Consider the following 27028-nt stretch of genomic DNA (forward strand, 5'->3'; position numbering starts at 1 on the left):
ATGAGAAGGTATTGCTACCACAGGCTGTTGGGGTCATTCACTGGGCTCGTCGTTGGGAGCAAGGGTCTTACAGAGCCACAGAATGAACTGCTTGGTCGGACTGGGCTGAGGTGTTTTCTCCCTGCAGTCAAGAGGGGAAAAGCAGAGGGGAAATCACTGCAGCAGCCAGTGCTGCCGTGGCCCCACTGCAGGCAGGGCACCTGCCCAGCCTCTCCCTGCAGTGCTACATCAACATGGAGAATGCAGTCTGTCACATGCATGGCTTTAAACTGGAAAAAGGTAGATTTAGATTAGATACAAGGCAGAAGTTCTTCCCTGTGAGGGTGGCGAGGCACTGGCACAGGATGCCCAGAGAAGCTGTGGCTGCCCCATCCCTGGCAGTGTTCAAGGCCAGGTTGGACAGGGCTTGGAGCAACCTGCTCTAGTGGAAGGTGTCCTTGCCCGTGGCAGGGGGTTGCAACTGGATGAGCTTTAAGGTCTCTTCAGCCCAAACCATGATTCTATGTACCTAGGCGTTTGCAGGGGGTGAGCTGTAGCCGGGGTGCATGTATCAATATGTAAGTATGACTATGGTGTTCTGCAAAATTTGGCACAGTGCATGTGAAAACTGGATTGCCTTAAAACCCCCTTGTTTTTGTGACTAATATCCTTACACATCGCCTTGCGTTCCTGGGCCAGGATGAATGAACAGCCCCACAGTATCTGCAACTGAAGCTGCTGTCACTGCACTACGCTGGGCTGTATCTTCCGTTGCTCCTACCTCCGCCGGCTGCTTCCAGCTCAGCCGTTCCCAGCCGGTGCGCTGAGGCAGCTGGTTTTCACATAAAGACCCGAATTTGGGGCAATTTGGGTGAATGTCACCACTAAAACCCCCAGTTCCGCCGGGTGCTCTGGGGGACGGAACCCCCCTGACAAACACCGGGGTGACGGGGGGGGGGCAGCGAGAGCGGCGGCCGCGGGGCGCGAACCCGGCGCCCATCGGCCGCTCGGGGCCAATCAGCGGCCTCGTTGGTGACGCGCGGGGCGGGGCGGGGCGGGGCGGGCGGTGCCCTGGCGGGCCGGGGCTTTCCTGTGGAGGGCGGGTGGGTGTAGCGGAGGCAGCGGCAGTGGGGTCGGTTGAGGCGGGCAGGGAGCCGCTGTGCTGCGTCCCGGGCACCGGCTGGACGCGCGGTCGCACCTCTTTTTTTATCTAGACACATCCGTGTATACAGGGATACAGGGTTTCCTCTGTAGTTTCTCGGGTGTGCGTGCGCATCTGCCGCGGAGCTGGCGGGCTGCGGGCTGCCGCTGCGCTGAGCTGAGCTGAGCGCGTTGCCGTGCCGGAGCCCGCCGCCGCCGGGGCTCAGGCCGTTCCGGGCAGAGATGGGTTTCGCGGCTGCCCGTGCGAGGGAGGACAGTGGCCGCTCGGCCCCGAGTGCCCGGGCGGGGAGGTGTGTGTAGGGACCGCCGGCGGCAGCACGGGGGTTTGGTTTTCCCCCCATTCTCTCAGCTTTCAGAGTGTAGCAGGCAGGGGTTCAGGTGCGTTGGGTGTTTTTTTTTTCCCTTATTGCCTCCGTCGGCTTGTTTGCCCCCTCCCCTCTTTTCTGTTTCATTTTTACGTGAGGTGGAGACCGGGGTGTCTCATTTTTCTTCAGCTCGGTAGTGAAATTGCAGCAGTTTGTGCCTCCTCCAGTGTGCTCGAGCGAGGAAAATGGAGGCTGTGATAGAGAAGGAATGTAGTGCTCTCGGAGGGCTCTTCCAGACCATCATAAGCGACATGAAGGTAAGAGACAAGGCTCTGGGGAAGGGGGGGGCAGGTGAGAGGAAACCTCTCCCGACCCGATGAAACTTTGCCCCATGCGATGCAGGAGCATTGGGGGGCAGCGTGACCCCCCACCCGTCCCTGGACTGCTTCTGCCAGCGACCCTGCCCCAAAGCTGGGTGCGTGTCCCTTGCCGGTGAAGGTACCCTGGGTAAAGGGACCCCTGGTATATACCTCAACCCCATGGTTTGGGGCTTTCGAGTTGCTTGCAGGACACCACCTCTCCCTCCCTCCTTCCCCGTATTCCCTCTCCTCTGATCAAACGTGCAAGCTGTTATCTTGCGCCAGGGTCAGCGTTTTCCAAACCTGTCTCCTTTTATTAAATCCCTTTCGGTGTTTTATTTTGGGCTGTGGGACTGCTAGCAGGATCAATGCAGTGCGGTGGGAGCGTGGTGTGGAGGAGATGGGCATGGTACATGTCAGCCGTGGGGTGGGGCTGGAAGGGGCGATGAACGGATGGATGTCTGTCCTGATGGGCACGGTGGAAAGAACGTAAATCTCAGCCTGGAGATGCTCAAAAGTTGATGCGTGCCTGGATTAAAATTGCTGCTCAGTCGGTTATGTGGTATTATTTTCATGCTGTGTATGCTCATGGGGGTGGTATTTGCTGCTTTCTGTGCATGAATGCAAAGGTCTCAAGTTGCCAGGTCTCTTCTCTTTACCAGGCACCGAAAATCTCGGGCACCACTGACCCCTTCTGCCAAAGAGTCTCTCTGGAAGTGGTGCTCCCCGTCTACCCTTGGCAGCCAAGGGCACTTGTGCAGGGTTTTCTTTGGGTGAGTGGGTGCCTCCCGCCCTTCGCTCGTGGAAATAAATAGCGCAAAAGCCTTGCTGTGTTGTGCCAGTCATTCCTCCGCCGAGCCGAAGGGCTCAGGGCGCCCTGCCTCTGGCGTGGCCGTACTGCAGAATACTGCAGTGTTCCCTGGACAAGGGCAGCTTGTATTCCTCCCAGGGCCGGCTGGGAAGGATGCAGTTGTTGGCAGATGTTGGGGGATGTGTGAAATAATGGGGGGACCGCGTAATGTAAAGGCAGTGCCCATGTGTGTTGTGCTTCTCCCAGCCAGGGATACGGGATTTCTGTGGGTGTTTTAAAGGGTCCAGGGCTTAGGAGCAGGGAAGGCTGCAGGAGAAATTGGTGCCAAGTAGTGGTGGAGGAGGAGGATGGGATCTGCTCTAGGAGGAAGCCTGGCAGAGGTGAATGGCTTCTAGTGTATCTTTTTTTTTTTGGGGGGGGGGGGGGGGGGGAGTGTAGAGAAGCTGTTTGCACTAGAAGTTAATTTCTGGCAAGTGTTCATATGCAGTTTCCTCTCAGCACATCTTAGGATACATTTAATTAAAAGCATGGCTTGTCAAGAGCAGGCAGATTGTGGAGAGGAGGGGGAGTGTGTATGTGTGTATCTGTCAAGACAATGCTGCAGTCCTGGCAGTGGTGTTCCTCAGGCTCTTAGTCCCTTGTATTTTTGATAATGACGACATTTTAAAATAAAACAACAACCCACCCTCCAAAAAAGCAGGAAACGAACACAAATCCTGAAGTTGTTTTAGTGGGCTGTGCAGGGAGCATGCAGGAGATGTTCTGTTCCAGATAAAGTGTGGTTTTGGGCTTCGGCACAGAGGGACACCAAGTATGTTTATTCTCTGCTTCTTTCCATAAGTGATGCATTTGGTTTATCTTGCTTTTAAGCAAACAGGCCTTTGCTGTGTGGATTTATTTATTTATTTCCTTTACACATGGTTACTTGCATGGGAGTGCTGCTCATCAGACACAGGCTGTTGTGAGCTTATGGAGATGGGCACAGGTGTGAATATTTTTTCTCTGAATGCTCCATAGTAGTGGAACCTGTTCTGTGGACTGGCAGTTACTGAGGGGGCAGGTTTGCAAGCAGTCACAGCAGATATTTAGCAGCGTGGTAGTTGTTAAGGTTTACAAAAATCTGCTTGTTATTTAGCATGAGCAAAAGAAATAATTCTTACCTGTAGCTCAGTTTGATGCAGCTAAGGCCATGCTGCCACTGAGGTGCTCTAGGATCCTTTGTGACTGCTGCACAAAGGATTGTGTCAACTTCTAAGAAAGAATAGCTATTTTTGATAGCTAACTAGAACCTTTCCACTAATGATACCTTTAGTAGTAAAGTGAAAATTAGCATTTGAAGTGCTGTTTCATGTAGCTGGGTCTGCGTGGGCAGGCTCCTGGCAGGCTCTTGGAGATGTTGCGTAGGGGTCTGCCCACACATACCAAGTGCACTATCTGTGCCTATTTCTCATCACCGCTGTGATCAAGTCCCCACATGCCTTGCAGTGCTGAGGGATTTGCTGCAGCATCTGCCTTTTTTTTTTCCTTAACTAAATAATTTGCAGGATCTTTTTATCATACAGATTGCTCCACCTTAAACCTGGTTGTAAAGATGGCAGGGTTAATCAGCGGAGTATTAAAATGACTCTGAAGTCTTGCCAGTGGAAGCAGATGGGTGCTGCAGCCAAGGTGATGAAGATCCAGTCTGTGTGGAATGATTTTTCTCTTTGTTCACAATAACACAGAACTAGCTCAGGTGTTAATTTTGAGCTCTCCTTCATCTTTACAAGGTTACAGAAACTGGAATTATAATTCTGAGCAATGTGGTTGTTTCAATTTGTCTCTGGACTGTGTTAACTTTGAAACTTAATGAGGGCAATTTATGCCAGTGTGACTTAACACATCACATTTTTTGATGGCAAGATTATCTCTTGCTGTCTGAGGTCTCTTGAACTGGCTTTAATATTTTCTCCAGAAACCCCAAATTTCTCTTCATCCTCCACCAAAAATAGCTTTGTGGTTAATACTCAACAAAACAAGCTCCAAAATAATTTGCTGTAAAGCCTGAAGTGATTTGGAGAAATGATGTACTGTGTGCAGTTCTGATGTCCTCAACATAAGAAGGACATGGAGCTGGTGGAGCAAGTCCAGAGGAGGCCACAAAGATGATAAGGGGGCTCAAGCACCTCCTGTATGAAGAAAGTTGGATCTGTTCAGCCTGGAGAAAAGAAGGCTGCATAGAGACCTCATAGCAGCCTTCCTGTATCTGAAGGGGGTCTACAAGGATGCCAGAGAGGGACTCTTCGTCAGGGACTGTAGCAGCAGGACAAGGGGTAATGGGTTTAAACTTAAACAGGGGAAGTTTGGGTCACTTATAAGGAGGAAATTCTTTGCTGTGAGGGTGGTGAGGCACTGAAATGGGTTGCCCAGGGCAGGGTTCAAGGCCAGGATGGACACGGTTTTGGGCAACATGGACTAGCATGAGGCATCCTTGCCTATGGCAGGGGGGTTGGAACTAGGTGATCTTAAGGTCCTTTCCAACCTTATCCATTCTGTGGTAATTGAGTTAAATATAAGAACGGTTAATAGCCGTCCCATTTATACCACACTTAATGTACTTCTGGAACTTCAGTTGCCTGAGAAGGGAATTTCATGTCTTTCATGCAAAACAAGGGTCACATTTGTTGAGTAATGGGTGGTGTATATGGTGACAGGGTTGTTTATGGAAAGACCACAATGGGAATTGTACTTGGCCCTTGTGCTCTATAATTGGGCTTCTGTGCTTTGAGATTTCAGGATCAGATTAAAGAATTATAAAGGTGGGAAAAAGTCTGCCCATCCCATCCTAAGTTTAGATTCATTGTCACAGCCCTGGTGTTTCCTATGGTGCATCACGGAGCCTGTGGCACTTAGAGTTTGTTATACTGTTACGAAAGATCTTTTTCAAAGCAATCAGAGTTCACGAAAAGCAAAATAAAATGTGCATGTCCCCATGGAGCAGCAGTTTTGTGTGCCGCATGCAAACGTCGTGCGGCTCTCTTTGAACGTGGCATTCGTTCTGTGGCTCCCTGTGGGAAGGGAGTATTTGATCTGAATGGTTTGTAACTCATTTCTGGCAATTGGGAAATGAGATGCTGCAATGTGCTGCTAATTTCAATGTTTCTTGTAGTGCAAATCAAATTGGTGCAGATAATTTTGGGGAGGCCCTGTTGTAGATGGGTTTCAAAAGATCTTGTCTTCTCACGCAGAGCAGATCCTTTTTAATGCTGGCTTTCCTTCTGAGCCTTGATTTTTACCTTCCTTTAAATCACACTGTTCTCTGCTGTCTTGGAGGAGAAAGGAAAACAGGGGGACACCTCTGAAAACATTGAAATTGGCAGTGTTTGTAGTTCATCGCTTGCGTGAGCCTGGTTCTTTTGCTTTTTGCATGTTCTTTATTTCTCACACCTCTTCTGCAGCACGTGTTTTGGCAGAGCAGGGGCTTGTTGTATGTGTATGGCACATGACACCTATGGGGTGGGTGTGGTGGGAAGATGAGTAATGAGCAGTTGGATGAACACAGGTTTTCTGTGACTTCATTTATACCAAGTGGGAGGATTTACTACATTTTTATGGGCCTGGTGTGGATTACCAATTAGTCTCACTCATCTCCCACATGTGAGAGACATGAGGGAATCTACGAAAGTCATGTTGGTGAATAACAACAAGGTTCCCAAAGGAGTAAAATGTTATAAATTCTTTTATTTCAAGTATGTGTGCCTTATTCAGCAAAAACTCAATAATGTCAACCTTTGGTTTTGGAAGTAACCTCTAATGCTGTAAAGGAGGTGAACCCTTCCCTTCACTGCATGGCTGCTGCTGTGACTTGGATGAGGTGGTGATGCTTTCGGCCATAAAAAACTCTTAGAGGAGAAGGCCATGAACACATGGGCATGAGAAGTATTTATGTTATTGCAGCCTCTTATCTCCTGTTAGGAGAAGTGCCGGGTGAGAGGCAGCATTTTAATCTTGTTTTTTGTTGAAGACGGAGCTGGGGGGGTAGCCCCATCAAGGATTAAGAGACATTTGTTTAGGAGGCCTGATCTGCTGAGGAGGGGATGGCCTTTTGCTGTTCACACAAATAATATAAACTGAATGGAAGAAATATTTGATGGAACAAATAGAAATGGTGAGACAGTTACTACAGCAAGTGCAGCTGCAGGTCTTCTGCGTCCATGTTAATCCAAGGGACAGCCCACATATATCAGAGAATCTGGGCAAATTAGTTTTACCCTGACATGCTGTAATGTGACAGCTCTTCTGCAGCTGTGCTTTATTTGAAGCTTGGGATCTCTGCGGAGGTTAGGAATGTTCAGTTCAATGATTTTTAAGGTCTAGTTTCAATTCAGCTGTTAAAGATGCTAAGTACTGTAAGGGAAAACAAATGTTTCATGTACAACAGACAGGTACAATCTTGGAGAAGAAAGGGCATCTCTGTCCTTCGTTTCCCATGCATACTGTGTTGCATTGGTATGTCCCTTGCGTGACAGTCTCTAGGGCAACTGATCTGTTCCAAACCTAGCAAATAGCCATTCCTTCCCCTTCCCCAAAAAGCGTGAAATGAACTCATTTCCCCTCTCTGCAGCTTTTCTTCCCATTTCTTTCAATTTCCTTAAAGACTATACCACCGAGGCATTTTGAGCTTAGCTGCCTGCACTGATTTCCTGCCCCTGCACCCTCCCAACAACCTGCTTGACCCAATGGTTGGTTTGTGTACAGTGAAATTCCTTGCCTTTTCTAAGCAGCTGCAGTATCTTCGTGTAAACATCTCTGAGGGGGACGGATTGGTGTGCAGGTAATGATGGTGCAGGAAGGGAGTCGCTGCGTAAATAGTGGGGTTCAAGCAACAGGGATAGATGAGAGCATACTTACTCACAAGTAAGTTATTCTTTTAGGGACACATTCTTGATCCAGATACTCTTATGTGAGTGTTAACAATTTATGTAACTGAGCACTCGCTGTGTGCGTACGAGGCTGGCTTACGCTGCAGCATACACAGCGCAGGGATTTCTCATGTCTTCTAAGAGTACTCCTTTTGGATCCAGCAGGATGCCAGGAGCTGCATAATGGGATTTGTGAGGTTGTAAGTGTGGAAGGAGTTGTGCAGTGCTGCATGAAACACAACTGACTGACCAAATGTTGGAGGACAAGAAGTCTGTGTAATTACAGGCTGGGCACTGGTTAATACCTAACAGAGGGTGATATCTGGGAGAGTTTGCTGCTTCCTTCCTCAGTTCTGAGTGTGCACAAGCTGGACGAAAATCTTTGGTACAGAATACCTAAAAATGTCCAATTTTCTTTTTTTTGCCACGTTTTTTTCTTTTCAAAGTACAGAAGTTATAGCAGTCGATGGAATCTGTGAATCTGCAAATAGCATCTTCTGCTCAACAGCCTGTGAGTTTTCAAGCTTTTGAAAATCATTTTCAAGGTTCATAGTCTACTTGGAGACAATGTGGTCTTGAAGATAAGCAGGAAGCTGTATATGGCAGAGAGCAGAATAGGAACTGCATCTAAAAAGGGTGGTTTTGGTCTGCTCCAGAGCATGTACAGGGAGGTTTGAGTTAGTACTCTAAAGAGGGTACTCTTTAGGGTAGAGTAGCCTCTTTAGGCTGGGTATGGGCATACATCTCCCTCTTCAAGTGTTTTTGGTTTCATAATTAAGTCTACCTTGATACTGTAAGGTGCAAGCAGTGTTCTGTTCACTGGCATCTGTGCTGACCTGAAGGACGTTGATTGACTTCTTCCTGCTGGGCTGTGAGATAGCTTGAATGCTGAGATGTTTTGAAGGATTGGAGACAAAAAGTCTGGTAGCTTTGTGGTTAAGACCATAGCAGCTTTCATCTTCAAGTGCTTTGTGTGTGACTTAGCTGCAAAGAATGGCTCCATTTTACAGAAAGGCAAGCTATGCCTGCAGGTTCAGTGACTTCTTTCCCCTAGGACAAGAAGGAATTGAGTACATCTAGAGCACGGAATAAATGAGGGGATGTTTTCCCAGCTCCCAGTAGAATACATGTGTCTATCCACACATCACCACTTTGTTGTTACTGCTTAAGATGTATTGCTGTTCCTCCCTTGTGATAACTCAGCGTTTGCAGGCAGAAGAGGTGACATCTACAAATGACTGATCAACTCTCAACACAAGTGTCTTGAACTCCTCTTCTGTAACTGAAATTACAGGACATCTCGGTTTTAGTGGTGAAGTGTGACTGGAACATCTTAACCGTTGGCTGGTCAATCATGAAAAATTTGGCTTTGTCTTTGTAAGGCAGTATGTGAGCTTTTCACTCTTCTGGTCATCAACCATAAGCATTGTGTAGTTCACTTTTATTCTAGGATACTAGCTGGAGTGTAATCATCATTTAACAAATCACCTTGGATGTTTTTGGGAACGCTTGTAGGAAAGCACTTGTGTTAGTATGTGTAGTGCCAGTGATGAGTGAGTAACTAGAGACATTTGGTTTGTGATCCAGAAAGGTTCAGATTTGTGCCTATTTTTATCTTTCATATAAATTGCCACCATACTTCTCACCCAAGCATGAGATTTTATTTTATTTTGCACTTAAGTGACATCTGTGCTTTGCAGTTTCTTTGAAGCCTTTAGGGTAGTGGCCTAATTTGGGATATTTTTTTGTTAATAAAGCTTTATTTGTGATGAGGTGCCTCCTAACAAAATTGTCCATGGGCAAATCAAGTGTTTAAATTGAAGCCTGAAAGTGATTGTTTCTCATGAGTTCAAATGAGAGAAAGGAGGCTGTGACAAGTGCAGTTGCACTTCACTGTCTGGTGAGAGCCAAACTTCACAAAGCGCTAAAAACATTGGTACCTGCTTCTGCCTTTTGCACACTGATGTTCTTCTGTGGTCAGCTCAGATGCGTATCAGCACTTTGGCAACAGGCACTGCCACTTAACTGAGTCTTCAAGATTGTTTCGACTCCTTGTGTGCTGCAGGTTGTGTTGAGTGAACACCCAGAAATGAGGGCTTCTCCTTGCTTGGGAAGAAGTGATGAGACCCCAGTGGTGTTGCTGGCATTAGCAGCACCAGGGCTGTTAGCTCGAGGCTGTCCTGTGTAGGCATTAACTTGAATGACTGCCTCCTGATGTTTTAATTATCTTCGTTTTGATCCAGCTGAAATATTGTGGGTTTAGCAAATAGCTGCAGAGTATGCACGGTGGCCACTTAATGATTGAGTGCATGAAAGGCGGTATTGATGAGTCTCTGAGGAGAAATTTGCTATTCAGGCTTGCAAACTTGTTTAGACCTGCAGGGGAGAATGTGGAACTTAATGCTTCCACTGGAAGACTACTTAATGTCCAGCTTTTTTAATGTAGCTTGGGATAAAAGGTCTCTAGAAGCTGTGGCTAGTTGTTTGCCTCCACCCCCCTTCATCCTGTGAATAACTTCCTATGTTTACAGAGTGAGAGACTGTATGTTTATGTATGATGTATTTTCTCACAGTATAGCTTTTGTTTGCTAATTACCCAATCTTGGATTTAAATCATGAAGTGGCTGCTTTGAAGCAGAGTTTCTTCATCTTGCAAACTATGAAACTGGGCTGTGGACAATACAGATTTGAAGTGGTCCCTATTGATGTATCAGGGAGCCCCACAAGTTGGGTTGTGAGCTTGGATGGCATGCAGCAACCACGGGGGATGAGTTTTCACAGGTCCTTGCTGTACTACAAATTGAAGTCACAGTCATGGAGTGACTGGTAATTGTCCATTGGGGATGTTTAAAAACGGGCTAGTGCAGTGCAGGCTTTATTATAATAGAAATTAGAGACTCTAGAGCTCTAACAACAGAATGGTACCAGACTTGGGTTCTTCCTGCCTTTAAATGGTTAGCGAGGTTTACCAAGTACTGCATTTCAGTGCTTGGGGTACTGGGCATTCTTTAGAGGTCTTCAGGTGGTCTGGGAACGTAGAAATAACTTGTGGTAATTTCCACACCCCCTAGCAGTGTTGATTACCCTTTTCTGAATCCTGATGGGATTTTAGCCTTGACTTTCTCAAGATAGAATGCTACTATCTGTTTTTCTCCATGTCCCAGTGCTCTGTTTAGACTGAAACCCAAACAGTTTTGGAAATACTAAACAAGTGGTTCTGTGATGCAAAGAAGAGCTATCTAGTTCACAGTTATTTTAATAGCCTCTGAGATGTCTTCAGTAGTGTTTTGTTGCATAGTTTGCAGTGTTGTGATAATGTATCCCTTTGTGAAAGCAGACCTTGGCATGCCTATTTATACTAAGGGAAACTTGTTCCTAACCCTGTCATTGCAGAAATAATGGAAATAGATGTATGGCTACAAGGCTTTGATTTTAATTACCCCTGCTTGCTTTCCTGAAGGGTAGTTACAGCTTAAATGACATCTTAATCTGATCTTTGACATGCTTTTACTTTCACTGTGTGATTATAATATCTCAGCCCCTGAGTTTGTGCCTGTCTCCTCCTCCACAGCTCTTGCTGTGAAATCCTGTGAAGTTCCTATCTTTTCCTATTGATGACTTAATTCCTGGCCCAGCACATGTTCTGCATGAGTTGAGAGTACCTTTTGCTGCTGGAGCTAAACTTAAACTTCCCCTGTGCATGGCTGTACCTCTAGCCCTCTAGCTTAGAAAGACCAAAGGGACTTTGCAGTCAGGTAATCCCTTTTCTTGCTTTGTGGTATTATTGTGCTTTCCTAGAAGACCCCTGTATAAATATGTTGCTCTTCCATAAATAGCTCCAGTGAAAGGAAGCTCCTGGCCTTTCAGAATTGGCTGTAAACTGGCCTCACAGTTGGATGGATTCTCCAACCTGAAATTTCTCTGCTGCAAGTAAAACTAATAGTTTTTTGTCCTCTATCACTAGGAAACAGCTGATAGACAACATCAGTCTATAGGATGCTTTTGAAGTCAGTATTGAGGCATTGCTGGTTCAGGTTTGGTTATGAATTTAAGAAATAGAGGGTAGGTATAGAGGGTAGATTTAGTTGGACATAAGAGTTTTTTTTTTATGGAATGAGGGTGGTGAGGTAGTGAAACAGGTTGTGAAGAAGTTGTGGATGCTCTGGAAATGTTCATGTTCAGTTTGAACAGGGCTTAGAACAACCTGATCTAGTGGAAGGTGTCCCTGCCTGTGGCAGAAGGGTCGGATTAGGTGATCTTTAAAGATCCCTTCCAACCCAAGCCATTCTGTGGCTCTGTATATTTGAAATGAGGTAAATGAAACTAGAGAAGTCATGTAATACGTGTTTCTAAGTCTTCAGAAAGAGTGAAGACTCTCTTACCAGCAAAGCTTGTTTCAGTCTGTTGAAAGACTGGTGAATGAGTGGGAAACAGATACAGCTGAAAGAGCTTCAGGAGACATGCTCTTGAATTGTTTATTTTTCAACCTAGAGAGAGGCAAAGCCAACAAGAAGATTTTTTTTGATGGAGAAGAGCAGTTATGAACTTTGGGTGAGATGATGTATGTTCTCTGCTCACCTGTGTGTTGCAGGAGCTTTTGTGGCTTATTAAAGGACTAGACAACTCTATTCATGAGTCATGGACTTGGCTAAATGTGTAGATTGCACAAAGGAACACATTAGTGTTTGGTAGTGCTTTGTAACCCTTGCAGTGGCTGTGGCTGCACCCAGTTGACTACTGATTTCTTTAGAAAAGAGGAAGAACTTCCAGTGCCAGATGTTAGCCGGGAAGGGAAACTGTCAGCCACTGCATCTTTCATATGTTGAGACATCTGTGGCTGGAACTATTTTTTTTTCAGGCTGTCATTGTTTTCCTGTCCCTTTCCCTCCACTTTTTCCTGTGTTTTGCCTGTTGAAAGCCCCCTGGAGAAGTGATACTCTCTATGTGCAAACCATACTTGCTTATCCAGGCCATTCTTTTTGTGTAGCATCTGTGACTTTGTCTAGAACAATGAAGTCTCCTCGCTGCTTGGAGGCAATGTACTGAATGCCACAGAAATGAGATGTAATAATCCTTCTGATTCTGAGATCTGAGAAAACTATATTAAGAAATACTTTATTTTCAGTATATTTAACTTTGGAGGGGTTGGAGGACACATACAAGAGCAGTTACATTTTTTTTCCCCAAAGATAGATGTGGTGCTTTGATGTGTGGGCATGGAGCTTGGTAAGTGATGTGTGTTTGGGATTCAGCTTTTTAGCTGGCATAGCTGAAGGACTACACTGAGCTGAAGGAGTCCTAACTGCTGTAGCCTGTGTAGGCTTTATTCCATTTTATTGGAGTCTGCAGGTGGCTGATGTTCAGTACTCTTCTGGAAGGCATTCAGCTCTTGCTTTGATAGCCGGTGAGATAAAACTAGGGCACTGCCCGTCTGAGCCCTTTCTCTCCAGCTTCTTTAGCTAGAACAGCCAAAAGTAGATTCTGAATTTGCCTCACTGTAGAGCAGCTCTGTCTCCTTCCCTCTGCCCTGGAAGTTTAGATGGGATGTTGATGGGAACAAACTGCTGCCTTTGGACTTGAAGTCCCAGCAAGAGCTGATAATAGGGCTGAAAAACCTTTCTGATAAATGAAAGCACTTAAAAACTCTTGACAGTGTTCTTTAGAAGTTGTGATGTGTCTTGTCTGTGGGAGTTGGGGTGCACGGAAATAAATTATTAAAGAAAGTAAGTGCCTTTTCTCTTAATGTAAAAGGAAGAATCGTAACTTCCTAGCAGAAGGAATGACAGAAGAGTTTAAACTGTCAAGGCTGCAGATTCTCAAGTTGTAATCTTAAATAAATACAACAATCTGGGTTCCTATTCTTGCTGTTAGATGTAATCAATAACAGATTTCAGTAAATACAATTCTTTGCTGCAAGTCTACCCTTCCTTTATTGAGAAATCATTGAGTTTCTCATCTGGGTCTCTTCTTACTGCTACTGCAGGATTGCTGGCCTGAAAGGGAAACCCAAACTTCAATAAATCTCTTGTAGAGTTGTGTTTGTGTGGGGTGGCTGTGCTGGTTCACAAGATAAACAAAGAGAAGTAAGTTCATCTTCTTCCAGAGCTGCCTGTCAGGGATCATTGCCTGATACTGCCTGGTGTGGTGGGCTAACCTCAGGCAGCTGCTCTCTCTTCCTCCTCCTCAATGGGATGTGGAGAAAATAGGATGTGAAAGCTCATGGGTTGAGACAAAGATGAGGAAATTGCTTACCAGTTTCACAGAGTCATAGAACAGTTAGGGTTGGAAAGGACAGTAAGGTCATCTAGTTCCACGCCCCTGTCATGAGCAAACCAGACTCAGTGTGAGAAGATGAAATTTCTTGCTAATTAAAATAGATTTGAATGATGAGGAAGATGGACAGAAATGAAAGCATCTGCCCATGCCCATGGGTCCGGATGTTGGATGGGATTCCCTTGCATGAAGATGGTCCCCAGTGGCAGGCAGGGACAACCCATCCCCAGGAGCTGTGGCTATGGAGGACGCTGCCTGGCTGGGTGTTGGTGTCTGGCATTCACCAGCTGAGCATGGTGCTGCTCGAAACCGTTGTGGTGGTGCCTGTCGCTGAGGGAAAGCTGTTTCATGTCCTTAATTGTGCACTGGCTGCATTGGTGACAGGCATGAGGCGCCATCTCGTTTCTCCGCCCTGAGGCGGAAGGGTGGTTCCTTGCCCTGTGTTCAGTGTAAGTTAGCTGGAGCTGGGCCCTGGGATCAGGTGATTAATCACCTGTAAACTGATTAATTAAGCAATAAGGTAGGATGATGGCATGTTATGGCTTACAGGTGATGTGTCTTGATGGGCAGGTGGGCCCCACAGAGCAGCTTGAGGGGACATGGTGCTGAGGAGAGCTGTATGGAATGGTGAAACACTCATTTAATGGAAGACATGTCAAATTGCTTCATCCGATGGTGAAGAAATAATTGGGCACAAAATAGTCCTCGGATTAAACCATTTCAAGAACCTATTTAAACAAACCCTCACCATAACCAATTTCTGTTCTAACCCATGAGGAGCTGAAAGGAGGATTTGTGACCCAGATTCCTGTAGCAGCTCCTCTCCAAGCAGTGGCGGAGGCAGCAGAGGCCTCCTGCTTTCACAGATAACACCAGGGCCTGAGTAGCCCTGACATTTAAAAAGGGAAAAATTGATTTGCTTTATCAGCTGCTTGGAATCGGAAATTGCAGAAGGAGCAGAGGAAGCTCTGGGAAGGATGGGATTTAAAAATACTGTGTTATTACTCTTTGAAAGTGGCTTTTTGTCACAAAAGCGCTGCTTGGACAAAGACGCCCAACTCCACCTGCTGTTTCTTTGTGCTTAAATTGAGAAAGTAATAGATGTTGAGTTAGGGAGGAAGTTTGATGGCTCTTTAGTGTGCGCTTTCCACTGCCGTTAGTACTTCTCCTGACGGCTGCTTTGACAAAGCAGGAGCTATTATTGCAGACACGGAGGTGAGGCATGGAGTGGTGGTTGCTATGCTCAAGGTGGCATGTGAAGAAGCCTTGGAAAAGGAGCTGCTCCATAGAGTGCTGGAGCCTTGCAGTATTTACAGCTCTAGCTTGATTCCTGTGTCATCTCCTTGGTTTGTCCCCAGAGCCATGACTGTAAATTGCTTCCTTGCTTCCTAGGTGCTTGAGATGGGATAAAACCCCAGTTCCTAGGTCTTGTGAAGTGGTGGCTGTTGTGCCTACTTCTGCTGTAGGTGGGAATCGAGGGGGTTTTGGTTTCAGCGGGGATTTGGTGATGGGAGATTTTTTGGAAGAGCTGAAAGACAGAATTTATGTCAAGACTTAAGCTGTGTGTTACCAAGAGAGAGGTGAGCTTGAGGACATGGCTTCAGTGGGGAAAAGTGAAAGCAAGTTCTACTGGAACACAGATAACACAAAATCTTCCTAATTTTCATCCGAGTTTATTACAGAGAATTCAGAGTGCAGAAAACAGATGAAGACCCCATGGGCTGAGCAGATGTTGCAGGAGTTCATATTACTGCTGCAAAACTGCTGAAAGGCTTCCTTTAACAAGTGAAAAAGCCCCTCAGAAACAAAACACCCCTACCACCTTCATTCCCCTCCTCCCCCCCCCCCCCCCCCCAAGAATACCTACTTCCCAATTTATTAATTCAGTGACATTGAAACCAAAATGTTGCATTTCTCTATTGCTCAAAATAAGATGAGGTGCTTTCGGCCAATGTAGGAGTGCCCAGGTGAAGAGATTGCATTGATTTCAACCCAACAAATCTAGCAGACTAATGAGGTGCACTGTCACAGCTTATTTAAGTAGGCTTGGCTTGAAGAGAACACCACTTTTAAAGACAAAGAATAAATGGTTGTGGAAATGCTTGGTGACTGTTACAATATTGCTTGCTTTGTGGCCACACACACAAAAAGGTGTTTTCTTCCTGAGCTGTGTTTTGATAGGAGTGTCTTAAGCTTCCCCGTGAAGCAGCTAAACGCAAGGCTGGTGTCAGTCTCCTGCATGCCACGAGGCATGTTTAGCTGGATAATACACCATCAAGATGGAAACATAATCGGGCTGCTTTGGTATCCTCCACTTGCCGGCTTGTTTTGCTCGAGAATCCAGTAAAGCCGTAGGCCCTGCTGTTAATTGTCAGGGCTTTCAGGGCTCCTGGCATATGCATGCATAATGCATACGTGGCATGCAGGCAAACACTGGGAGACCGGGTTCAGAGTAGGGGATTTCAGTAAGACTAATAGGTTTAAAGAAATCGCATTTTTTTTTTTCTCTTTGAAATAATTGGTATGTTTCTTTCATTTTCAGCCTCCCCCTCCCTCCCCCCAATGTCTGTCAGTTTTTGCCTAGCACAGTGCACTTTATACTGTAGGTCTCACTGCCCAGGTAACTGCTGTTTTCTCTTTCCCCTTCTGTATTTCCCACTGGCTTTGTCATGTGTAGGTATAGAGGTTTTATGAACACCTGTTTTACATTGGGGCTTTATTGGTTTTATTCATTTTTGCTTGTCTTTTAAGAAAAAGCCTGCAAGCCTGAAAAATATATGGAGTTCCAGTAGGCTTCACAGTGGATATATTCCAGCTTTCCAGAGCTGGAATATAGCTGTCAGCTTTTGGGATAGGGTCTCTCTTTGCCCCAGACCGCCTCTCATGGCAGTGCGGGCAGTGCATTTTGTTTTACTTACGAAAAGCAGACCAGCTTATAGGGGGGAGATTGAGTTTTACACAAGCAACTGCATTTGCTTGCAACCTCTTCCAGTCAGAGCTGGGGTAATGTTAGCCTTGAGGATTTGCCTTAACTGGGTTTTATTGTGTAGTTGCTCTGGTAACAGCAAGTCTTATACCTTTATTAAAGGAAGCAGGGATATTTTATTTTAGTCTCTAGACTCCAATCAAAGGGAAGTTTTGAGGGTTTTTTTCTACCACAGTTTTTGCTGTTAACAGAAAATTTACACTTGCTCTGCAGAGCAGTTACCTTCTTTTGGACTAAAAAGGGTGATTTTTTTTCTTCTTTTTCACCTTAAAAATCTTTCTTTCACCCCTTCTTTTTTTAACTTTGGAAAACAAGGATCAGAACTTGCAGGAACACTTGGTGTCCCTATTCTAAATAAAAAACCTGGGCTTTTAACACCATTTTTAAAAATGGGGAAAATGTTTACGGGAAACATGGAAGTCAAGAAGAACTAAATCTTCTTAAAAACCCTGCATGCACTCAGTGCCCCACTGCTTTATCAGCTGCAGTTCTGAAGTCCACTCCAAGGTTGTTCAAGACTATTTTGGAAGTAGGTTTTGCAGTTACAGGGTGCCTGTTGGGAAAGTTTGCCTTACAACCACTGTGCATTTTCTGTGCCCAAATGCTGAGTTACCTTGGGCCAGTGTTTGAGGTGGTCTCTGGTCAGCTCAAACCCTTTATTGTAAAGGCTTTTAAAATAACTTTATTTACTTTTTTTAGAAAGAGGATGGGAACCTGGTAATGACACAAATAATGCAGTTGTAGAGAACAACTCTTCTCTACAAAGGGATCCTGCCTTTGGTTTTGGGAGCTTCTCTGTACATGTTGTTGTGGCATCCTAGTACCCCATTTCTAATAGCCTTGGTTTGCTGTATCCATCCCGAGTGTTTCTTTTCTCTGCTTCAGTTGAAATCCCACTTCTTACCCAGTTTCTAATAGGAAAAATCTATAAAACTCCCTCAGAGGACCTACTGTTTCATCTGGGTTCAGAACCAGTTGACATCCCATCTGCTAGGGACTGGTGTCTAAGGATGTGAGAGAGAACTTGGTGGGAAAACCTATTTTGGTGTTAATGGATTAGGAGTTACTAAAGTCTTGGTTATTGCTTTACTTCCAGTTTCATTTGTTCTGGAGTATCAAAACCAGAATGCTCAAATTAAGTATTCATTATTGTATTTTGTTTTTCTTGCAGGGAAGTTACCCAGTGTGGGAAGATTTTATAAATAAAGCTGGGAAACTGCAGTCTCAGCTTCGGTAAGTTTTGTGTTACACAGTCGAGATCCCCCACAGTTCCTTCTATGTACAAACAGTAAGATTAAATGCAGCTTCTGCCAGGATAATTTGCTAAGCATGTCCTAGTAAAACTGCATATTTCAGAGTCAACACCCATGCATGTAATTTTTCACATACTACTACTGCTGTTTTCATGTATTTAGGAAAATACATTGTCTACCACAGGCTGTACGTAATAAACATAAAATAAGTTAAATTTCATGGCTTCTTTGGGGAAATTGGAACAACAGTTTGTTGTTGTTTAGCAAACACACATTTGGAGGTAGCCTTATGTTGTCCTTTTTATTACCGTAGAATGCAGTATATTAGAAGAGGGCTCAAAATGTTAAGTGTCTTAACCCTTAACAGCGCTTTTTCTGCCTTAAAGATGAAGGGACTTCCTGTACTGGATCACTTATCGGTGATTATTAAAACTTAGGTTATTGGGGTATACTTTGCAAATGGCATTGTGCATTACTTAAGTGCCAGAAGTAGCACATTCAGACCAATTCTATCTCTAGAATTCATTCACTTGTAAGATTTGTCTTTGCTGATACAAATCCAAGCTCCATTTCTTCACAACTCTCCCTGAAGCCACAGTCTCTGCTGTGCTCTCCAGAGCATCATTGTTGTTTTTCGCAGCAGTAGTAGCAGGTACAACCAGTTCTTGGCAATCTGCTTTGTGGCTCAGTGTTGTGAGCCATTCCTGAAGAAGCTGGAATTTAGGCTTATTTGCCCTAAACAGCTGGAATGTGCTGTTCTGCCACACCATGCCTCAAATACCACACTTGAGTGTGTGTTTTTTCCAGCAGTCATGTCACATTGTGGAAGAAGCAGAGGAAGTAGAGAAAGAAGAGAAATGGAGAACTTTCCTAACCCTGGGTGCTCTTTAAACACAGGCCTTCTGGGAAGGCATGAGGGATAGTTTTGTTTATTTCCCAGTCCTGTGGTGTTGCATTCAATCAATGTAGTGCTTTTTCTAGCTACAGGAACGTGCAACCAGGCAGCCTGAAAGCCTCTTTGAGGATATGCTGTTCATTTCTAGCAAATGTTAGCCTTTTGCCTCCGTTTCACTTTTGTGTGCTCTGATAAAGCAGCGCAGATGTCATCTGAGCTGGAGCCAGGTCTTCCTGGATCTTGTTACTGGTGAAATGGAACTTTGTTATTAGCAATAGAATTAATAATTAACAATGTGGTACACAAATAACAGCATGACCCACAAGTTTGGAAGATGAACACAAACACTGTTAAGCAAAATGCCAGGAAAGGTTATCTGGTTCCAAGGCTCAATATTTCTGGCTAGCTGTTGGGGGTGGTTTTGCCCTCCCTTTAATCTCTTGGGCATGTGGAGAGACCTTATGCATTCGGTTGGTCCTCTCAAGCCTGTGTTTTTTTGTGTTCAAATCTTTTGTGCTGTCACTAGGCCATTTACTACGTTGCCAGTTATGTCGTCTGTATCTTGAGCATACTTGGAGTGAGGCTTGAATAAAATCTGACCTAATTAAGCAGTCCTGTGGTCTTCCTGGCTGAGGATCAGACTTCCTGCAGCTCTCCTGGGGTTTTTTGAGGGCAGCAAGGAGCTCTTTGAAACAAAGTGAGGTTGATGGTCCTCCTTCAGGATTTTGCTTGGAGAGGCTGACTGATGCTGTCAGGAGAGGAAATCAGTTACTGTTAGAAAAGATGTGCAACTGTGGAGAGGGCAGAGTTGCACTTTACCTGTAGAGCCCTGGCCTACTTTTCTTTAAACTGGGTCAGGCATATTCTAAACCATCAGAAATCTGGTACTGACCTGAGGTGTTCAGGGCTCTAGGGCCTGCTTATGTAGAACAAACGTGTTTGGAAAACTGTGCCTCACGTTTGCTGTCCACTTGAACAGATTCTGTGTGCGGTCTGAATTTGGTTTCCTAACCTGGAGGGAGATGGGACTAGTGGATGTACTAGTTGGTGTACTTCCTGGGAAGAGAGGAGGCTCCTCCTGCTTGGAGGAGCACTGGATTGGAAAGGGGTTTTGTTTGTTTGTGGTGGTGTTTGGTGTTCTTTTACCCCTGAAGTGGAGATCTTTGTTCTTTTCCCTCTTTTCCATTTCCAAATGGAAAGTCTGATTTCCAAAAAGTTGCTATTTCTATTTCATGCTGCTCAGATGAGAAATTCAGGAAAGTATTTGGCCAGCATCCTAGACAAAAGGAAAGTCCTGAATGCTTATTCTTAAAATACACATGCTCCGTGGAAAATAGCAGTGGCTGTAATTTGTACACTAATGGCTGCAGTATAATGCACGTTATATTTGTTTTTCATGTTTGACTGCTTAATATTAGTTCATCAGAGGAAATCAGCTAGAAGGGGGATGTGCTCTTTTGAAACAGCACCTGTCCTATGCCATTCGAAGTACAGAATTAGCGTGGCTGCCTCCAAGTCCATAGTGCTAACACAAAGCGAGGAAGGGATTAAGAAGTGAAGGAGGAAAAAGGCTAAATTCAGCTATAAAAGAGGATATTTTTTTGTGGCCTCTGCAAGTTCACAGTGGTATTCTTTATAAGCTTAAATGTTTTTGGCAATAATTAAATAGGCAGCAATGAGACACTGCTAATGTTTTGTTATCTGTATGCATTTCAGGACTACAGTAGTAGCAGCTGCGGCCTTTTTGGATGCCTTTCAGAAAGTGGCTGACATGGCTACTAATACACGTGGTAAGCAGATGTGTCAATATTGAGTTTAACAGAATGCTGTGTGGTTTATACCATTTGTTGTCATAAAAAAAGTCTAACTTGCTACATTGACAAGCAGATCTGAGAGACATCTGTTAGATGGACTTGCACTTTGGAAAAGCAGCACGTGAAAAAGGAAGTAGTCTTTACTGAAAAAAAATGCTGGAAACCTGTAATTTAAATGTGTCATTAATCATGTGAACACTTCTTAATTACCATTTGAATTCTGTGTTGATGAATAATATTTTTGAAAGCAAGATTTTCTGAAATGATGCTTCTGTACCTTACGTGAATGTAAAAGGCTTGATATTCATCTGGTATAGATAAGTGTGGGGTTGCTGAAGACAGCTGATGGTGTGGCCTTTGGGGTCTGCAGATAATGATGACAGTAGCCTGTGCTTCCATCTTTGAGGAAAGCCTTTGCTCATCCCTCCTCTTAAGTCTGACGTTACCGATCAAGATCAATTTTCCTGGGCTGTGGGCTTCTCTGGGTAACAGTCTAAGCTCGTTGGTGAGTATGGAGGCCAAAAGAGTGCAGCTGGCAATCTTTCCAGGCTGCTGAGTTGGAAGGGAACAAAAGGCTACTTCTCTCTGATGTTGGATGAGCAATGACCAAGGCATTGCGTGCAGATGTCCCTGCCGCAATAGGGCATTCCCCATGGTCATTGCATCTCTGGGCTCTGTTACTGAAGAGTAAATCCAAAGTGCATATATCAATGCTGAGTGAGCGGCTTTTGGGCACCTCTAATCTTAGAGGTTTTGTAACATTTTTTTGAAGTCCTAAAGTGTCCTTGTTGCTTGACTTGAGAGTAAGGCAGTAATATTGCTAATATGAAGAGTGTGCATTTCCATTAGCAGCATGCAAGCTCAGCCAGATTTCTGTTTCCCTCCATTTCTGGCTGGTGGGAGTAGCAGCAGCTGCTGCAGCAAGTATCTAGCCATAGAATGACAAGAAGGAAGAGTTTTAGGTTTTATTTCTTTGTAAAGCTAATATTTCCATTTTGTTAAGAATTTCCTAATTATACGCATACCTTCTGTATATTATGGGTAGGCTACTCACATAAAATAATAAACCCTCCAGAAAGTGGAATAAGCTAAGGATGAGACCCAAGGCAGAACTCGGCTTGGGTTTCTTACGTGTCTTTCCTTCGAGCATGCTGTCTTCTATTTCTTCTCCCATCCCCAAAGGGAAAACAAAGTAAACCCTATGAAAATCCTTGAGACTTGTCTTCTGGCTGTGCTGGCAGGCTTATAGAACTTGCATTCAGATACCAGAACAACTAAAACTCTCCTACTCTCAAACAAAAATGACTTGTGCGGGTTTTTGAAGGGTATTTTGCACTTTCTGCTGTGTTATTTGGACCGAGTCCAACAGGCATCGTGTCTTGTCTCTTATCTCTTCGAACACATCCTTTACAAAAGCAGCTCTGTAAAGCCAAGCCTGCCAAATTTGTATAGCTCTTCTGTTCCGTCTTTCTGCCTTCCCTGGCTGAAAGAATAGAAGGGAATTTTGGTTTTATTTTTAGGAAGTGATGTTCTAGGCAAAGAATCAAAACTCCAAGCTAGTTGGTGGTTCTGCTCTGCCTCCCAACTTCCACTTGTGCCCATTTGGATATTTACATCTAAGTAGTCTATTGCCTTGGAGCATCTCTGAGGTTGCACAGCGGTCCTTTAACAAAGACAAGTCCTCCTAGCTTGCTGTGGACAGGGATAAAGGACTGACCCCATGGAAGATGATGGCAAAACTCCCCATGAGTTTCTAGGGCACAATTTCATATAAACTTTTTTGCTGTTTGTATAAACAGCTATATTCAGAAAACAAAACACAAACAAATCTAGTGTTGCTCTTCTCTGATGTGGGGATTTTAATGGGCTTCCAGTACTTCCTTTGAGGAGTTACTTAACTTGGAACAATTATTTATTAAACTTGGCCTGTTACTTACCCAGTTTATAAAACCATGGATTGGATTGTCAAATGCTTGGCTGCACTTCTCACTGTTTAGAGGGTTCTCAGTGAAGAGACTAACCAAATTCAGTAGTTCATGTTCAACCTCTGGGGGTATACAAGACTTTTTTAGTACCTTCCATGACAAAGGCAGGGAGGGTTAGTGTGTTTTAAATTGTAAAGGACGATTTATCGTTGTATGAGCCAAAAGCTTCTTCTGGGAACTGTGTATAAAAGTGCTGAAGCAGATGCCTGTTCCGGAGGGACGGTGTTAGTTCCCTATAGGATGGCTGGAGTGTGGAGAAGCTGGATGCTACATTTTATTTGTAATTGCTTATAGTTTTCCAGAAAGTGAATTGTTATTTTAAGACTCGCTGATCTAGCTGATGACAGTGTTTTATCAGTCAGCAGAAGCACTTTCTGGCTACTCTTTAATCTGTTCGCATCAGCATTAGCTTTGAAAGAAGAAAAAGTGTTTACATGGATATACATGTCCACACACACACACACAAGAAGAGATCATTACCTTCGCAGGCACTATGTGTTCAAGTTTGAGAGCTTATTTTCATCAACTCCAGTCCTTGTTCCAGCTGATGTCTTGCTCTGCCTCCTGTGCCATTACTGCTGTTCCTAAACAGTGGCTTTTCCCTTTGGTGCATCTTTCTTTTTGACATTCACTTCCTTCTAGTTCTGAAATGGTACTGATGTTTATGACCAAATTCCCATTTGGAGCTCAGGTAGAAGACATAACTTGAGCTCTGCCAATGGTAAAGCCTTTGTTTTTGATGACTTGCATTTGATTGAATTTGATGACTTGCACTTTGCTGCATTTTCTTCATGTTGTAGCTTTTGAAGTGGCAAAAGCTCTAAATGTGAAGTACCTGGAGTTTTGTGGTGACTCAATACACTAATTTCATGGCCAGCTCATTTCAGCTTTTGCTTTATTGTCTCTCCATTTAGATGTGTATCAACCCACAGTTAAATCTCTCTTTCTCCCTGAGCTCAGTTCCCTCAGTTCAGTGCTTTTTGATTTCAGCCTGACAAGGAGAAACATGGTGGCAGGGGGTGCGTGTGTGAAGTTCTGATGCATCTGTCTCCAAAAGGTTTTATTTCTGTGTGTCTGCTCACCTGAAAAGCATCATTTGAATGGAGGGCTGTCAAGTTATGTTGGTGAACTTCTAATATTGCTAGCTGTATAGCAGTGTGCGCTGGTTTCTGCTGGTACCAGAGATCTTTACAAACAAAATTCCTTCAGATGTTTTGACTTTTGAGCTCTAACAAGATACATACATCTATCTAGCAGTTTGTATTATTCAAGCTATGTCTGTTTGGCATACAGCCTGGCAGGACCCCATAGTCTTCAGTGGAATCTGATGTTATTTCTCACTACGATTATTAAAGAGAATACTCACAAAATATTAAATTAGATACTTCAGGATACCTTTAAACTCCAGTGAAGTTTCCTGTAGGGGAGATATGTGTTTGTGAGGTTTAGTTCAGATTTTCCTCATATGGTTTAAGTCTTTGAATACCTGAAATTTTGAATGTTTTTATCCTCATCAATTCTAACTGAAGCATGAAAGAGATTTAAGTCATTTGATAGCTCTTTACCTAGTATTCTGTGCATTAAAAATTCATTTGCTTATGAAAACAAGAACTGTGCATCCCAAATAGAAATATATATCACATATAAGCATGTTATAAGTTGGGTTTGAACAGTATGTAAAAGGACATATGTAAATTGCTTTGCTTTTTGTATGCTAATATTCTTCTGCCTCCACTGCATTTGAATGTCCTTTGTAGATAAGTGCTAGAATTCAGGAACTTGAAACAAGTAGGTGAGAAGAGTAACTATTCTGCTTGTGTAATGATGAAGATTAATGTGAAGACATGCATGCTTCTTCTACATCTGCTTAATACACCATCAGTGGCTTCTGGAAAAAAACCTGCCCCTGTATTGCCTACCTGCATCTTACAGGTGTAAATTAAAACTTAGAGAAAGGTGATCTAAGAGCTTTGATTTACCCTGAAGCTTAAAATTGATCTTCAAAGTGAGGTGGTTAATGAGGCAGGTGATACCCAGGCTTGTGGGTTTTTTGTTTTTTCCTTCATATGGAAGGATTTTACATATACATAGGTGTGTTTTGGTATTAGCAGCTTAGTTAAATCACTTCAAGATACATTTCAATGTATCACGGAGCTTTCTCTGGCAAGTTGAATTCCACATATTGAAATGCTGTTTGAAGTCGCCTTGTTTCAACTTGGCAAGCGCTACTAAAGGTATGTTTTCCCTGCCTTTGGTAATTTTGATGTCTCTGATTGCTGGTTGGTCTATTTACGTTTTCTACCTTTCATTTTACAGATCTCTGAGAGGACTTTAAGGTACTGCAGAGCCACTTACAGGAGTTGCAGGAAATACCAGTTGAGGGTGCTAGGTGGGAAGAAGGGGTCTGAGGTTGGGCAGGAAAGAGCTGTTTGATGGTCAACCAGCTACAGAGGGACCTGAAAACAGACCCGAAAGCAAAACTCGGCCTGAGCCTGCCTGCCATGTAGCAGTGATAGGGTAGCAAAAAGCCAGCATAGCCATTTTAATGTTACCCTTTTGAGGAGCAGGATAGATGAGCCTAGAAGTGCTGCACTGAAGTGTCTGTACTTCTTTCAGGCCCCATTAAACTTTATCAGTGTGCAGAAATGTAAATATGGTTTAACACTTTTACTTACAAAATTAAATCTGATTAATATCTGTGTCTGCCTGGGGTAGCTCTTGTACTGCAGTGTTCAGTGACTGCTCTTTGTGTTTAATAAAGCTGCTTAAAATAGTACCTTTGCTGCAGATCTGTGTTCCTGGGCAGACCCTGCATCCATGTTGCTCCAGGTATTATGTGAGTGCATCTTCGGGTAGTCCTTACTCCATTGTTCTCTTAGCCAGCCATACTATGTAAATAGTATGTATTGAAGTGGTTTTCCAAGGTGACAAGCTGCACAAAGTGTTGCAGTGCTGGAATTAGCATCTTATCTTTCCAAGTAAGTGTGCTTAGGCCTTCTGAACTGGTATCTTGCTCTCTGCAAATAAGCCACAGTGTGACCCTGGGGAGAAATCCTTGGTGCCGTAGCAAAATGTTACAGACAGCACTGAAAGGTGGCTTCCCTCCACCCCAGAAGAAATGAAAAAGGGAGCCTGGAGATGGAAAAGACTCCACAATCTATAGCAGTAGACTTAAAATCTGTATTAACATTTTGGAAATAAAGTCCTGTGCTCCTGGCTATGGACTGGGGAGCTGTGATGAGCATCTGTGCATAATTTCAGAGTGAAAAGAGAGCTGGGCACAGAGGAAAGGGGTTCTCATTGTCCAATTCCTTTGTCTTTCCGACTCCTCTTTAATTTCAGATGCTCATACTCAAATAACAAAACCTTTGTTTGAGCTTCCTGTCAGTTAAGATAAGACTTTGTAATAAGCCCTCATTCCTCCTGTGGAGTCTTTGAAGTAAAATAACACAGTCCTGGCTCTTTCTTTGTGCATTTTCAAACATGAAATAATCAGGAAGAGAATTATTTAAATGAACCATTCAGTCTTCCATTATACTTTCATGGAGTGATGCAAAACACAGGACCAATTCATAATCGTTAGCTGGATGCATATTACACATCTGTTGCATTTTGAAAAGTGGGACTTGGAAATGCTGCTTGTAAGTGCTAAAACTATAAAACATGCATATAAAACACACATAAAAGGAGCGGTGCTATATTATTCTCTTATTTCCATATTCCTGTCCCTCTCTAGATAAGTAGGAAATGTCAGTTCATGTCTTCCAACAAGTGTGGCACCCTGAGAACTCTGCTGCTGATGTGAGCCCATTTGGCTGGAACCAAAATGGGATGAACAGCTTAGATGCCCAAGCACAAGTGAAGTGGTTTGCTTATTCATGACTAGATTTTATATGTAGGGGATTAAAAGGGCTGCTCTGCACATAAAGCATCACCATTGCCTTTTCTTTGGGTGTGTGCATTGCAGCATGAAGAAATTTTATTTATTTATTTTGGCCTCCTTTTTCTTTGAGGTCAAGATGAAATCTAGCTCAGGGTCATTGGTGACATTTGCGCTGCTTTGATGCTCCTACTAAGGAGAAATTTCCAGGGCAACAGATAAAAATACTTCCTATAATAACTTACATAGTCACTACCCTTTGGTAGAGTGCACAGTGTGATGCACAAGTGGAGTTTGTATTTGCCCTACAACCCAGTATTCTTTTTAAGCTTAAGGTGCTTTGCTAAGAGGCTGCAGTGTTGTTAGGAGAAGGGGTAGAGCTGCAGGTGATTGTGTATGCTGACAGAAACAGAACATTTGAATGCA

At 44.0% G+C, this 27028-nt stretch overlaps 1 protein-coding gene and 1 long non-coding RNA gene across 19 annotated transcripts in view; both read left to right on the forward strand.

The window, feature by feature from the left end:
• The first annotated feature begins 1194 nt into the window (after positions 1–1194).
• Positions 1195–27028, forward strand: part of MTSS1 (MTSS I-BAR domain containing 1) — a 126407-nt gene continuing 100573 nt past the window's right edge. For 6 of the 18 annotated variants that reach the window (XM_062627039.1, XM_062627032.1, XM_062627042.1 and 3 more), the window contains exons 1-4: positions 1198–1518; positions 1635–1762; positions 17947–18008; positions 20640–20713. In XM_062627039.1, the coding sequence (XP_062483023.1) occupies positions 1691–1762; positions 17947–18008; positions 20640–20713 (208 nt within the window). In that variant the 5' untranslated portion in view covers positions 1198–1518; positions 1635–1690. Of the gene's footprint in view, positions 1519–1634; positions 1763–17946; positions 18009–20639; positions 20714–27028 lie in introns of all 18 variants that reach the window. The other 12 variants (XM_062627029.1, XM_062627030.1, XM_062627041.1 and 9 more) reach the window with 4 other exon arrangements.
• Positions 20723–25496, forward strand: LOC134167898 (uncharacterized). Its single transcript, XR_009966325.1, has 2 exons — positions 20723–24956; positions 25039–25496. It is a non-coding gene; the product is annotated as an uncharacterized LOC134167898 (long non-coding RNA).

This window comes from Pezoporus occidentalis, unplaced genomic scaffold (assembly GCF_034315485.1).
Source record: "Pezoporus occidentalis ecotype Australia unplaced genomic scaffold, CSIRO_AGI_Poc_V1 ctg3, whole genome shotgun sequence".
NCBI lineage: Eukaryota > Metazoa > Chordata > Aves > Psittaciformes > Psittacidae > Pezoporus > Pezoporus occidentalis.